Source organism: Triturus cristatus, chromosome 12, assembly GCF_964204655.1.
Source record: "Triturus cristatus chromosome 12, aTriCri1.1, whole genome shotgun sequence".
Taxonomy (NCBI): Eukaryota; Metazoa; Chordata; class Amphibia; order Caudata; family Salamandridae; genus Triturus; species Triturus cristatus.
This window is the reverse complement of record NC_140595.1, coordinates 615,935,171-615,951,186: the sequence shown is the minus strand read 5'-3', so window position 1 is coordinate 615,951,186 and position 16,016 is coordinate 615,935,171. Positions and strand designations below refer to the sequence as shown.

Sequence of the window (16,016 nt, the reverse complement as noted above, 5' to 3'; positions counted from 1 at the left end):
CCGGAGTGCGATCTCCACTCCCGACCTCCGGCACGCTTCACCTCGGTCTCCGGCGACTCCGGAGGGCGGACTTCACTCCCCCGTCGACGCCGCTCACTCGACCTCGGGTGACTTCCTCCTCGACCTCTGGTACTCTCTACGACCTCCGTCGGCGCCCTCTCTCGACCTCTGGCGGCTCCGGGTATGACGTCTGCTTTTCCAGTCAGCGCCGCTTCTCCACCTCGGGCTCCGGGTCTCAGGCTTCTCGACGTCGGACTCCAGGGAAACCAGTATCCAGGTCAGGATCTTGCTGTTCTTGGATTCTAAGGCCTGTTCCTGCTGTCCAGGTCCTTAAGATGGTTTTTCTTGCTTCTTCCCACACAGGGCTCCAGGCTGGGCTCAGTCAGTAGGGACTAGTATCAAGGGTGGGTTTATGGACCCCACTCCAGGCACAAGTTTCCACCCCTGCTGCCTCACTCCTTCCTCCTTCAGGTTTCTGCTGCTCACTCTTCACCAGTCAGGTGCCAACTGCCAGCTCCAACTGCCAACTCTCTGTCTTAGCTTCCCAACATTCTAAACCGCCTCCAACTGTCACAGGGCTCCAGAATGTTGCAGAAGGTTCTAGTAGGTTCCAGTGGGTGCTGGTGATGTCACAGGTGGCCACCATTTTGTGCTCCAGGCCCTCAGACAGAAGTTCCAGGTGTAGATAAAATGGCTCCCTGAATCTGCATCAACACTAAAAAGTCTGGTGGTTCCCAAAAAGGAAAAATACCAACAGGGTTTGAGGCAAAAGTGGGACAAAATAAATAATGATGAGGAGGGACCACCCAAAGGGCTGACAGGTCTAACACGCGTCCCCCCCAGCTGAAAGTGGGGAGAGCTACCCAAGCCCTTGGGAGTTCTCATCACTAAGGCGGAAATACCTTGAGAGACCGTCTGCATTGGTGTGGTCCACTCCAGGCCGATATTCCACCTGAAAGTCCATTCCCTGTAGGGAAATAGACCACCTCAACAACTTGGGATTCTCCCCCTTCATCTGCATCAGCCAACGAAGGGGTCTGTGGTCGGTCTGAACCAGGAAGTGCGAGCCAAACAGGTATGGCCGCAACTTCTTCAGAGCCCATACCACTGCAAAGGCTTCACGCTCTATTGCACTCCACTTCTGTTCCCTGGGAAGTAGTCTCCGGGATAGGAAGACCACGGGTTGATCCAGACCCTCTTCATTGAGTTGCGATAACACTGCCCCAATGCCATGTTCTGATGCATCCGTCTGGACAATGAACTCCTTGGAGAAGTCTGGGGCCCTTAAGACCGGGGCCTCGCACATGGCTTTCTTCAGCTTCACAAAGGCCTGCTGACAAGCCTCCGTCCAGACTACCCGTCGAGGTTGTTTCTTGGACGTGAGCTCCGTGAGGGGGGCTACGATGGTACCGTACCCCTTCACGAAGCGGCGGTAGTATCCCGTGAGGCCCAGAAAAGCTCGGACCTCAGTCTGAGTCTTGGGGGGTTCCCAGGCCATGATGGCCTCGATCTTCGCCTGGAGGGGTTGCACCGCTCCCCTACCCACCAAGTGTCCAAGGTACACTACCGACCCCTGACCGATCTGGCACTTGCTGGCCTTGATCGTCAATCCAGCTTGTCTCAGGGCCTGGAGAACAGCTTGCAGGTGACGCAAGTGATCCTCCCAGCTGTTACTGAAGACGGCTATGTCATCCAGATAAGCAGCAGAGAAACTCTCCATTCCGGTGAGGATCTGGTTTACCAGGCGCTGAAACGTGGCAGGTGCATTCTTGAGCCCAAAGGGCATCACACAGAACTGGTAGTGGCCATTGGGCGTGGAGAAGGCTGACCTTTCCCTTGCTCCATCAGTCAAAGAGATCTGCCAGTACCCAGAAGTAAGGTCAAAGGTACTCAGATATTGGGCAGCTCCCAGCCGGTCAATCAATTCATCCGCCCTAGGGATCGGATGAGCATCAGTTTTGGTCACTGAATTCAGTCCCCGGTAGTCCACACAGAACCTCAGTTCCGGTTGGGCACCCGGTGGTGCAGCTTTTGGTACTAACACCACCGGACTGGACCAGGGGCTGCTAGAAGGTTCGATCACTCCTAGCTCCAGCATCCTAGTGACTTCACTGTGAATGCTGGCCTTCACCTTGTCTGACATCCGGTAGATCTTGGACTTCACAGGTGGGCTGTCTCCTGTGTCCACGTCATGGACGCACAGGTGAGTCCTACCCGGGACAAGGGAGAACAACGAAGAGTACTGTCCCAGGACCTGGCGGCAGTCCTCCCGCTGTTCAGGAGTTAAAGATGGGGAGAGAATCACTCCCTCCACCGACCCATCCTTCTCTCGAGACGCAAACAAATCAGGGAGAGGCTCGCTTTCCACGTCCTCTCCTCCGTCAGTCACCATCATCAAGATGACTTCGGGCCTCTCGTGGTGGGGTTTGAGGCGGTTGGCATGCAGCACCCGCAGGGGCTGACGAGGGGTCTTCAGGTCCACCAAGTAGGTAGCCTTACCCTTCTTCTCCAACACCTCAAAGGGTCCTGACCAGCGATCCTGGAGGGCGCTAAGCTCTCCCGGTTCGATCACCCACACCTTCTGGCCAGGCTCCAACTCCACCGGGTGAGCATTGTGGTCATACCACGCCTTCATCACTGCTTGGCTGGCTTCCAAGTTGTCAGAAGCTTGCTTCCACAACTTAGCCATTTGGCTCCGGAAGGCCAGCATGTAGCTCACCACATCCTGGGGAAGCTTTCTGGGAGTTCTTTCCCATCCGTCTCTCACCAGGTTGAGAGGTCCACGTACAGGGTGCCCATACAGAAGCTCGAAGGGGCTGAAGCCCACTCCCTTCTGTGGCACTTCCCTGTAGGAAAAGAGTAAACAGGGTAGGAGGACGTCCCATTTCCTCCGCAGGCTTTCAGGCAGACTTCTGATCATGCCTTTCAAGGTTTTGTTAAACCTCTCCACCAGACCATTGGTCTGGGGGTGGTAAGGAGTTGTGAACCGGTAGGTCACTCCACACTCCTTCCACATCGCCCGCATGTACGCTGACATGAAGTTGGTCCCCCTGTCGGACACAACTTCCTTGGGAAAACCCACTCGGGTAAAGATTCCCATCAGGGCCCTTGCCACAACAGGTGCTGTTATGGTCCTCAGAGGTATTGCCTCTGGGTACCGTGTGGCATGATCCACCAGAACCAGGATAAACCTGTGACCAGCTGTAGTCGGCGGATCTAATGGACCCACAATGTCGATGCCCACCCTTTCAAAGGGGGTGCTAACGACAGGAAGTGGTTCCAGGGGAGCTTTCAGCTTCACCCCTGTTTTCCCACTGGCTTGGCAAGACACACATGTCCGGCAGTAGGTATCGGACAACACTTTCATTTGAGGCCAATAAAAGTGTGGGACCAGACGGGCGAAGGTCTTGTCTTGCCCCAGGTGTCCTGCCAAGGGGATCTCGTGAGCCAACTCCAGAAGGAAGGCTCGATAACGTTGAGGGACTACCAAGGCTCGTGACGATCCATGTAGGGGTGCCTTGGGTTCACTGTAGAGGAGGCCATCCTCCCAGTAAACACTGTAGTTCCCTTCAACGTTCCCTGCTGCCTGGGCTTCGGCCTGACGCCTTAGCCCCTGAAGGGTAGGGCACTCCCTCTGGCCCTGGCAGAATTCCTCCCTGGACGGGCCTCCCTCCACGTGCCACTCGGCCGGGATGGGTAGGTCCTCCAGTTTGGTAACGTCCCCCACCGCAGACTCCTGGTCCACCACCTCCGGTGGCCTATCCGTCCTACGGGGTGTGGACGCCGAGGCAGGCTCCTCCTGTCCTCGGTTCTTCCCTTGACTGGCAGCTGGCTGGGCCTTTGTTCCAGGCTCCAGCCGAAACGAACTCCCTCTCCGGGTAGTCGCGGACCTTGTGCTCACACAGGCCCAGTCAGGTGTACCCAGCATCTCAGTATGAGTCCGGTATTCCACCTCCTTCCAAGCATTGTGCTCCATGTCATTCCCCAGTAGACAATCGACTGGCACGGCAGGGCTTACGGCAACTCGAAGTGAACCTGCAACCCCCCCCCATTCAAAGGGAACCTCGGCCACTGGATAGTGGCCTGTTCTGCCGTCAGCCATCGCGGCTGGGTGGAGTACATCGGGAATTACCTGCTCTGGAGACACCAGTTGGCTACGCACCATAGTCATACTGGCTCCTGTGTCTCTCAGAGCCTCCCCTCTTTGGCCGTTGATGGTGACCCACTGCCCATACTTTACGGTATTTGCGGGCACCTGGATCTTAGGAACCATCTCCCGTTCTCCCAGGGACACTAAAGTGACACCCGCCCACTCCCTTCCCTTAGTTAAGGGCATCTCCTCCCCGAGCACTGCACTAGCTACTCCGGGGGTCTTTCCTCCAATGGGAGGGGGTGGTCGTTTCAGGCACTTCGGATCTCCTTTATAGTGTCCAACGCCACCGCACTCGTAGCAATGGACAACCCTTGGCTGCTGACTCTGGCCAGGATTAGGGTTTCTGGGTGGGTTAGCCCTAGGGGTGAATCCTGTTCCCTTCCCTTGGAAGTTATTTTGGGGGCCTTTGGAGAACTCCTTTTTCTTTTCCCCTCCCTCTTTCTTCTGAGGGGCGCCCTGTCCGGCCTTTTGAGTATCCCCTCCAGTCCCCCTTGTGGACACCCGGGTACTAGCCCAAATGTCCGCCTCCTCAGCAAGCTTCCGGGGACTGGTCAGCTTGCTATCCACCAGGTGTTGACGCAGTTCAGGGAAACATTTCTCGAGCAGGTGTTCCTTCAGTACTAGATCAAACAACCCCTCGTAGTTCCTCACTTCACTGCCCTGAATCCAACCCTCTAGTGCCTTCTTTGCATAGTCCAGGAAGTCCACCCAATTCTGTGTGCCCAGTTTGTGACTACCCCTGAACTTCTGTCTGTACTTTTCGGGTGTTAGTCCAAACTTTCTTATGAGCGCCAGTTTCATGGTGGGGTAGTGGGTCTGCTCATCCTCCCCGAGAGCCAATAATGCATCCCTACCAGCTGGAGGCATGTACTTGTACAATCCCCCTCCCCAGTACTTCTCTGGAACCCCATGGGCCCTTAACGAGACCTCATAGGCCGCTAGCCACTTGGCAATATCGTCGCCCACTCCATAGCTAGCTACTATGTCCTTTGGCAGGTAGGGTTTGGGTTCCCTGGTGAACTCTCTTTCTTGGTCTTTGCTGCCACCATTAGGAACAGTTTGTGCCCCGATTCTTAGGATCTGAAGATCTATCTCTTTCAGCCTTAGCTCATGAGCCATCCTCTGTTCCTCCTTCTCTTTCTCCAGCCTTGCTAAGTCCCATGTGAGCTGTCTTTTCTCCCTCCGGTCTGTTAACTCCACTTCAGACAAGCCACCGCTAGAGGCACTGCTGCCCTTCCTGGAAATGGTTCTGGGCCCCGCTAACAGGTTCCCCACCTCAGGTTGGTACAAATCAGCTCCCTCACTGTCGGGCTCTCTATCCCTGTCCTCCTCCTCAGCCTTGCTTTCTCGTCGTGCCTCCCCCCAAGCCCTTAAGCTGGTTTGGAGTGCACCCTTCTTTGCTCCTGGGGGACAATACACCCCCTCCCGCTGACAAAACTCCCTGAGTTGGGCCACAGTGTACGTTTCTAAATTCTCCAGTACAAACTCCATCTTGCCCACTCAGGTCAGAGGACAGTTATTTGCAGTAACTATGCAGGGGGGTATCTTATATAATACCTCCTCCCACCACCAGAGTAAATTTGGAAAAACAAAACTCACAATTAGGAAGGCCGCTTTGAGAAAACTCCCGGTGTAGGCCTATGGACTACCCACAGTTATTGTTGAGTATACGTAGGCACAGCTCTATCCCACCACTGAACACCAATTATGTTGGAAATTCTCCACTCCCACACCGGAAGGGTTGGTGGTAACGGGGTCTCTCCAGACATACACAGTGGTAGCTTGGCTCGAGTGGTCAGGAATCAGGCACCGTGCTAAGCATACGTCATACCCATACAATAACCATGCGTGCATCCGTTCCAAAAACGACTCTACACCGTAAAAATTATGAAAATATCTCTGTTTATCTTCTTTTTCTCTTAGTTGCTGATTAAATAAATAATAACACAATCACAGTATACAAGGCTTTCTAAATAGTGCAGGTCAAATAAATACTGGCTTAATGATTCAATAAATAGGGGTGATCATAAATAATTAAGGCATAAATATAAGTGCAATACATACAGGCAATTAAATATTCTGAGGCAATAAATACTGTAAACCAATAAATATTGTGCGACAAATACTGTGGAACAATAAATACAGTGAAGCAATAAATAGGTTAAATACAATAAATACAGTGCTCTCAATAAATAATTAAAAGCTGACAGTGACACTTCTAGAATCAGATCACATTTAGATTTCTATGGGCTGATTTGGCCCAGGCACAGCTTGTAGTTATGTGGATGACTTGAGGGTGTCTACTCCCTGGCTTGGACAAGGCTGAGGCCTAAACTGGGGTAGATCAAGGGGGGAATACTAGAGACCTGGCTCTCTCACTCTACACAACCCCTCTGAATTAGTCTCAGCTCACCCCTGGCACAGTCAAGCTGGTTCCAGCACCTCTCTAACCCCTAGAGTAGTCTCTCAGGATTCCACAGGGCCTTAGGCGCTCTCTATTCCACTTACTGCCCTTTTTCTGAAGCTCCGACGCCGCTGGAGTCGTGTCGACGCCGTGAGGCGGTTCCGGTTCGATGTCGGCGGCCTTGGCGCAATGTCAGTTCTTGACGACGCCGGTAGGCGGTTCCGGATCGATGTCGGCGGCCTCGGCTCGATCTCGACCTCCGATTCGATGACGTCGGGCAATCTTGGCTCGATGTCGACTTCGGGCGGCTCCGGTCCGATGGCGACCTCAGGTTCGATGACGTCGGCCGGCCTTGACTTGATGTCGACTTCCGGCGGCTCCGGAGTGCGATCCCCACTCCCGACCTCCGGTGCTCCTCTCCTCAGGTTCCGGCGACTCCGGAGTGCGACCTCCACTCCCGACCTCCGGCACGATTCTCTCAGGTTCCGGCGACTCCGGAGTGCGATCTCCACTCCCGACCTCCGGCACGCTTCCCCTCGGTCTCCGGCGACTCCGGAGGGCGGACTTCACTCCCTTGTCGACGCCGCTCACTCGACCTCGGGTGACTTCCTCCTCGACCTCTGGTACTCTCTACGACCTCCGTCGGCGCCCTCTCTCGACCTCTGGCGGCTCCGGGTACGACGTCTGCTTTTCCAGTCAGCGCCGCTTCTCCACCTAGGGCTCCGGGTCTCAGGCTTCTCGACGTCGGACTCCAGGGAAACCAGTATCCAGGTCAGGATCTTGCTGTTCTTGGATTCTAAGGCCTGTTCCTGCTGTCCAGGTCCTTAAGATGGTTTTTCTTGCTTCTTTCCACACAGGGCTCCAGGCTGGGCTCAGTCAGTAGGGACTAGTATCAAGGGTGGGTTTATGGACCCCACTCCAGGCACAAGTTTCCACCCCTGCTGCCTCACTCCTTCCTCCTTCAGGTTTCTGCTGCTCACTCTTCACCAGTCAGGTGCCAACTGCCAGCTCCAACTGCCAACTCTCTGTCTTAGCTTCCCAACATTCTAAACCGCCTCCAACTGTCACAGGGCTCCAGAATGTTGCAGAAGGTTCTAGTAGGTTCCAGTGGGTGCTGGTGATGTCACAGGTGGCCACCATTTTGTGCTCCAGGCCCTCAGACAGAAGTTCCAGGGGTAGATAAAATGGCTCCCTGAATCTGCATCAACACTAAAAAGTCTGGTGGTTCCCAAAAAGGAAAAATACCAACAGGGTTTGAGGCAAAAGTGGGACAAAATAAATAATGATGAGGAGGGACCACCCAAAGGGCTGACAGGTCTAACACATCCGCAAATAGATTTGTTCACAGACGTAAACAAAAGAAATGCCATGACTAGGCATCCAGGTTCTCCCAACCGTGGTCGAAAGGGAGGGCCCTTTTGATAGATGGGTCAGGGAAATTTCTGTATGCATTTCCCCCAATTCCTCTCATTCCCACAGTGATAATGATACCACCAGAATGGCCTTGTCAGTCGTACTTCACAGATCATCTTCACCTGTCAAAGCGACCACACAAAAGATTGACATGCAGACAGGATCTCCTGTTCAAGTTCGGAAGACCAATTCTGCACCCCAACCTTCCATCACTGAACTTGACTGCTTGGCTTCTGAATTCCTACAATATGGCCATCTAGCTCTTCCATATGAGTGCATAAACATTCTGAGAGAAGCCAAGCATCCTTCCACAAAAAAATCATATGCTATCAATTGGAAGAGATTTTGCATTTTGTGCATCCAGAACAACCACACTCCTTCCTCCTGTCAAGATGATGTACTGATACCATATCTTCATCTAGCAAGGTCTGCCTTACAGTTTTCTTCTATTAAAGTTCACCTTGAGACATAACTACCTATAGGAAGTCTCCATCACAAACCTACTTTTTTAAAATACCTGTAATTAAAGATTTTGTAGAAGGCCTTAAAAAGGTTTTTTCCACCAATTAAGTCAATTTCTCCTCCTTGGGAACTTACCATTGTTCTTTCTAAATTAATGCCCCCCCCCCCCCCCATGAACTCATACACAACATATTACATGGGAAACAGCTTTCCTACCTGCCATAACCTCTGTGCATAAAGTTAGTAAGATTCAGGCTCTATGCGACACTGAACCATTAACAGTATTCCATAGGGATAGAGTGGTTATGAAAACACACCCCAGTTTTCTCCCTAAGGTGGTTTTGGATTTCCACATTACCCCGTCAATTTCCAAACCCACTTTTTTCCCCCTAATACATCAATGGCAGCAGACCAGTCCTTGCATTCTCTGGATGTTAAGAGTCCTGACATTTTATGTAGACAAAACCAAGAATTTAAGACGGTCAGGCTGTCTTTTCATAAACTATGGTCCAACATGTACAAGCTTGCAGTCTTCTAAACAATCTTTTTCTAGATGGGTTTTATAATGCATTATTCTTTCATACCAGATAGCAAAGAAACCCCTTCCTGGTAGGCCTAAAGCACATTCTACTTGAGGAAAGGCTGTTACCATAGCTCTTCTTCGAAATATTCCAATTCCTGAGATATGTAAGCAGCTACTTGTAGAGCTGTTTATACTTTCACTAGACACTGCTGTCTAGATTCAGACTCTAGAGTGGATATTCAAGTAGGGCAGGCTTCTTTGAGGAACCTTTTCGAGTGATTGCTGCAGCTGTTTTATTTCTTGTCCGCCTGTTTGTGGGGTGGGTTCTATTTAGTGCTTATGACTATTGAGGATACCCTGGAAGAGAAGGAAAAGTTACTTACTTGTAAGCCTAGTTCTCCTCTAGGGGAATCCTCATCAGCATAAGTCCACTTCCCTGGACAGGAAGTTTTACAGCGGTCAACAATTGCTATAGAGAGAGAGAGAGATAGAGAGAGATAGAGAGAGAGTGCGAGAGAGAGAGAGCGAGCGAGCGAGAGAGAGAGAGAAAAAGAGAGAAAAATAATATGAATATGAATACACACACACGTGTATGTTGTTCAGTGCTTCGGACTTCCCCGGACAGGAAGTTTTACAGCGGTCAACAATTGCTATAGAGAGAGAGAAAATGAATATACACACACGTGTATGTTGTTCAGTGCTTCGAACTTTGAGTATTCCCCTGGAAGAGAACTAAGATTACAGGTGAGTAACTTTTCCTCATCTTGGATACCCTTGTTGCTTTTTGTGTGCATCCTACTCTTGGTCTGATATTCAAAGAGCGTACGTCATTCTGCTTTAACCATATAAGAGTGTGCAACATCTAGCCTTGAGGTTGCTTCTGTTGGTGAATGTCTGTGAGCACAGTTATCTCTGGCAGTCCATGACTGGTCTGCCTTTTGCTCTGACAATGAGCATCCTACCTTTAACTCTAGCGATTATTAAGCACATTACCTTTGTCAAAGTTTTTCTATGACCACACTGCCTCTAGCCATGCTAATCACTGGCTACTGTTATTTCATCTTTTGGTTTATAGGAGAGAAGAGAAATCTTCGAGCAGCATTTGAAGGGACTGAAGATGATTCAACCGGGCAGTTTTTATTCTCAGCGGTTGGCAGAGCTCACACCAGGCTTCAGTGGTATGAATGGGTATTTCAATGGTCTACTAATTTTCCTCATTTGTTATATTGCCATAACTTTAACATTAATGAGAAAATAGTTGTTCATGTTTAGCCAACCAGGAAGGTTAATTTTGTTTGCATTCAGCAGCACACCCTATTAATCAATCTTGGCTCGTAATACCTACTTCTCGATTGGTTAGTGGGCTTAAATGTATTTGCTTCCACTACAGCATTTTCATCTTAGTGAGTTTCCTGTGTTTAGTATTTTTTTATTTTCCATGGGAAATACGAATAAAATGTGTTTGGTGAGACTTCCTACGCCTTTAACTAAGCTTAACCTCACGCATGTGGCTGTGGTCTCTCAGCTCAACTGTTGTCCAGGGAAGATGAAATAAAAGCATTTGTTCATCTTTCCAACATTGAAATTCCATGCCTATTGTAGTCATGACTAAGAGTTACATAATTCACACACAAATTAAATGACAAAAAGAAGATATGCCTTGATTTACCCTTTATCCCAGATCTTAGCTTGTTTAGGTCAAAGTAGATGGTCATCTGTAGAGCTCCTTTATGGACCCTATCCACTTCTAATAGCAGTTCACTGGTGTGGCAACCTGTGTCACCCTTAGTCATTCTCCTGTTCAAATTTTTCTTTGCCGGATGTCCAAGATTCAAATTACCCTGTCAGCACTGCCAAACACAAGTTGAGTCTTAAATTTAAAACAAGTCACATGTCTTTATTCAAATTGCCACCTGGAAAAATGCCACAACAAGAACAAAAGTGACATTTTGGGTCCATGCCAATTGCCTATTGTTCTAATTCTTTTTAAATATATATATATTTGTCCTCCAGGATATGCAAACTCATTTCTCGGGTAAACATGTGTCTGACCTTTAATGGAAGAGAGAGTAAAAGAGGAGAGATGCAAAGGAGGAAATTGAAACTAAGCACAAGGAGAGAGAGTTACTTGGTACGAGTTGTCAACGAACATGGGAAATGTTTATAGATAACATTTAGTGAGAACGTCCTCATGTTGACCTACAAGATAGATGCCTATTATCTTAGGGTGGTGTCAGTGCTTTCAGTGAGTGGTGTGCAGGTGTTTTTATGGCAATTGAAAATCCTTGCATTAGGAGTATTTGAACACTATCCGAAGTAAGCGCACATGTCTCTGACTAGAGGTGAGGACCTCTCTTTCCTACTAGAGGTAATGCCCCCCTCTAATTCTAGGCAATAGGGGTGGGTTCTTTCCTCTAGTAGCAAAGACCTTACTAGAGGTGAAGACATATCTCTCCTACTCAAGGTTAAGATCTAACTCTCCTACTAGAGGTAAAGAAACTCCACTTACTGTAGTCAAACACACATACCGATCAACGGATCTTCATGTATATAAACACCACAATTTGGTGATTGTGGGGGTTCATGGAACAGTTTTATGGTTCTTTTAAAAATGTTTTGGGTTGTTGATGAATTGCTATGTTAAATGCAACGTCAAATAAATTGATTTATGTGCTTGTTTTTTTAAGTAATCGAATTAGAAAAAAAAAAGAATTAAGCAAATCCTCCCAGTAAATATCCCATTGACTTTAGAAAATAGGCCACTTACTTTAGTTTGTACAAGAAAAAAGGAAAACTTAAAGCACATGAAAATCAGTTAAGCAGCAGCCTTTTTGGGGAGGAAATTGAAAACTCACCAATGAAGGAACTAAGCAGCCCTAGTGGCCAGGATGCATATCAGTGGCAATGGGAAGCCAATTCATGTGTCTGTTTTTTATGAGTAGGATCCTCTAGTACTAGGTTCTGCCCACATTTCTTTCCTCTACTTCAAGAAAAATGTGTTGAGAATTGTAGAATGTTTTTGGACACTAGCTGAAATCCTCGATTGTTTTAGCACAGGGGTTTATGTTTCTTTTTTATTTTATGTTTGCTGGTACTCTGTATATAAGAATAAATTAACCTTTGGTGAAATTCCTTTCATGTAAGAGAAAGTAGGGTAGGAAAGGATCCTGATGTCTTTGATGTGTGTTTCCATTGCTCAAATATGCCACCCTGTTTCAAGAAGATGTATATACGGTATCTACACGAACCTTCAAACATATCTTGGGAAGACTGGCAGTCATCAGAAAAAGGTGTGCTGAATTAGAGCCTGGCTTGGGGCCACCAAATAGGCAAAAGGATCAGCAGATTGTTTTCCTTCTCCACAAGCCTTGCCATGAGAACTTTCTGACTGTAATCACAATTGTGTCTTCTATTAGTCAAACTATATGTCTCCAAAACAACATAATAGTTTCCTGAGAAATAACTCGTAGCCAGATTGAGTCACCAGTTTGGTTATAAGCGATTGAAAAACATTTTTAGGTGTTTCTTCTATACAGTAAATATAAAGACTAAGAAAATATTTTCAGTTGGAAATAAAATATATTGCTCACTTTAACAAAAGCTGCAAGGATATCTGTGCTTCTAGGTAGAAATGATAGTGCCCTATGAGAATCTATGATGACATCATGAAAGGGTTTAACCCCCTTTTTGGCCTTGGCAAAACGCTGCTCTTCTACCACAAATGTACCAAGTCCAAAGGTAACTCAATAAGCCTAGTAGGAACCTGGGTTAAAATATATGTCGAAAACTGGTTCACTAAGAACTCAAATAAGTACATAGAAGATTTATGGCACATCATTTGCAAGCTAGCAAAGAAAGCTTTAATGCATTGATATCCAACAAATCTAATTACTGTAGAAAATAGTGATCAGCAGGAATAAAAATACTTCACAACGTGGTGAATAAAGCACTAGGTGCTAAAAGCGATCACACAATGACAAGTAACAGCTAAAAGTGCTTTGGTGCATGTGTACAGAATAATCGAATGGCAAGTCTCAGCCCCCTTGATGTGGTTACAAGACACAGTCTCATAGTCTGTCATATTGTCAATGTTTGAACCTTATTAGCTATTTGAAAGGCCATCTTCCTGACACATTTATTTGATGAAAAGTAAGAAAAAAGGAAGGTTTAAAACCTTGAATTTAAGTATCCAATCTCTTCTTTTGGGGTGTCTTACCAAAAACAAAATGAAGGGAGTTCCTTTTGAACTCTAGGGCAAGCTAGTCTTCTGGATTGCACATGCATCCTCTCCAGTATAGTTAGCATGGTACCAGATGAATCCGCCTCCAACTTAGTTTTACTGGAATTGAAGATGGGTTGTGTGAGCCTTAAAATGCTTCCTTTCCTCCATAAATTCAAAGTTGAAGGTCACACAAACCGACACTATGAGAACTCTTATACTACTTGAAAAAGCAGAAGCAAGGAAACATTTGAATAGCTGATCCTAATTTGTCTGCATTGAGGTACTTTCCAACAGACTCTGTGCAAACATACAGAGTGCAGTTTGTTAGGACTTTGTCTTCACATTCCACAATGTCTGGCTGAAGGGGTATTCCCTTTTGATAATTGGTTCTGGGGTGTTTCGTTATGCTTTCCCTTCCCTTCTGCTAATTCTAAAAGTTTTTATTAAGCTGAAAGAACCCAAGACAAGGATGATTTTGATTGCCTCAGAATTGCTGCACCAGTGGTGTTTGTTGGATCTCCTTAAATTTTGTGACAAACCACACATGAAATGGCTGTTTTAGACTAATCACTCTCTCCGCTGAAAGTCAAAATTTACACTATAACCTTTAGTCCATCAAATTGGTGGCCTGGATCCTGTTTGCCTCTAAAACAGACCACTTGAATCTACTGCCAAACTGAACGAATATTTTACTAAAGTGAATTCCTGTTCTTTTAAATGAAAAAGGTTCTGCATCTTGGAGAATTAATTGACCCTGGACGTGTCAATAGGAGACATTATTACCCTATTTTCTCTGTTTTATAAAGTCTGGTTTAGAATTAATTGACCCTGGACGTGTCAATAGGAGACATTATTACCCTATTTTCTCTGTTTTATAAAGTCTGAGGGAATCTCTTTGCCTCTGCACCCCTACCTTATTACAGATGCGGTCGCAGAGGCAAAGAAGTCATCAGGAGGCGCACTGACAATGCTCCACTTAAAAGGTGGCGCACTGTCAGTGCGCCCCCAGATGCAAGCCCTCTGGCGGGGGGGAAAGGGGACCCATGGACCCCCCAGGCATTCCCTTGCAGGCGGGTGCAGTCACTGTGTATTTTGTTTTTCCTTTTTCTTTATCTTAGTCTGTTGAGGATTTTTTGCTCCTTAGTTTGTTGAAGGATGTGCTTGCTATTAATAGAGAAGAGGAACATTACATATCTGCAACAATAGTTTCTCAGTATTGTAGTTTTTCATGGATCGACATGCTTGTATTTCTCTGTCGTCAGTCTGACTACAGGGAAGTATTCAAGCATATGCATTTATGAAAGATGAAATGTGAAAGAAGAAAAAGTTACTTATTTATAACTAGATTTCTTAAGAATTGGCAATATTGGTTCATTCAGTAGTGCCTAGCAACAGGGAAGTAGTCAAACATGTGATTCTGTTGAAGATCGAATGCTGAAGTAGAAAAATAACTTGCAGTGCACCAGAGGAACATTAGTATTCTTTGTTAACACACAATAGGCTTCCATGAGGTCCTGATTCTTTCACTCATTCACAGGAGCAAGGTGTGTTTTTCAACAAGGATAACACTTCTAATGTTGCTAACCAGCACTGTACTAGTTATTCTAGTTTTCTATCATGCGTATGTTCGTTGAAAAAAAAAATCTTTTGTTCTTTCTTTCTGGCGAATTCAATAGTATGAGAAGCTGATTAAGGAAGAAGATCATATTTGGTTGTCACGGTGTACTAGCTTTCAGCCGGCCCTGCATTTCATTATGGAGCTGTGGATCTTCTTGCTCCTTAAACGTCTTGCTGTTTAGTTTCCTCTCTAAAGTGTCTGCTGCTTATTTGTCCCCATTTCCTCCATTTCTTTCAATTTTTCTGTTTAGGAAAACAAATAAAGTGCTGTCAAATCTTGACTAAAGTAGGGTTTTTCCATTTTATTTGGATTACATTTAAATAGACAAAAATAATTTAGTTAATTGCATTTCTTCAACTAAATACAATAATATTTGAAATTGAGGATGTTCTCTTAGAAAAAGTGTTCTGTGATCCTGCATGTAGACAGAAATTCTAAGTGTTCGTGAAATCAGTGATTCTCCAGTATTGTATCTTTCATAGATTCACTTGCTTGAATCTTCCCCGTTGTCATGATGGGAGTCCCACGGTACCAATAATAAAAGCAGTGCTAATACATAAGCCTTACGAATCACACTTAGAACAATAGACATTTCTAGTCAATTTACATTATTTTAATACATCTAAACTTCAGAGTAGAAACCCTGACGCACTCATCCCTTGCAGAGCAACCATACCTCAGAATTCTTACCATACGCTGTGTGTTGTTGTTATTATTTAATTCTTACGTAGTGCACAGTTACCTACGCGGGGTTTCTCAACACTTTAGCGGCAGGTTGAGTCCAGCAAGGCCCCACACACTCACAATAACCAGGTCTTAAGCTATTTTTGAAAGGTGGACAGCAAGGTGCAACTTCTCAAGGGTTCAGGTAAGGCATTCCACAGCTTGGGACTATGATATCTAAAGCACCAGCATCCTATGCGTGCCTGTGTGTTTCTGGGAACTGCGCACTGTGGGCGTGGGGACAGAAGGCTCTCGTGACAAGGTCTTTGTAAAGCGGGTTTTATTTTAAATGTTCGTCTTCTCCTGAGAGAAGTCAGTGTTCGGACACTTGACAATCCATCTTGTCTGGGTCCGCTGCACTCTGACTTCTTCGGGACGTCTCGGGCTCAGGTCGGGGTCTTGATCCGAAGGCCTCAGGTACATGAAAAGAGGAGAATATGTGGGTCAGTGTCCTGGACGGACGACGATATGGGGAAAGGGAGTGAGGTACTCTCGCGT

At 46.9% G+C, this 16,016-nt stretch overlaps 1 protein-coding gene across 2 annotated transcripts in view; it reads left to right on the top strand.

The window, feature by feature from the left end:
- SPG7 (SPG7 matrix AAA peptidase subunit, paraplegin) overlaps positions 1 to 16,016 on the top strand; it is a 359,427-nt gene that overhangs the window by 222,348 nt on the left and 121,063 nt on the right. For both annotated transcript variants that reach the window (XM_085639919.1, XM_085639920.1), the window contains exon 11: positions 10,031 to 10,133. In XM_085639919.1, the coding sequence (XP_085496045.1) occupies positions 10,031 to 10,133 (103 nt within the window). The remainder of the gene's footprint in view (positions 1 to 10,030; positions 10,134 to 16,016) is intronic.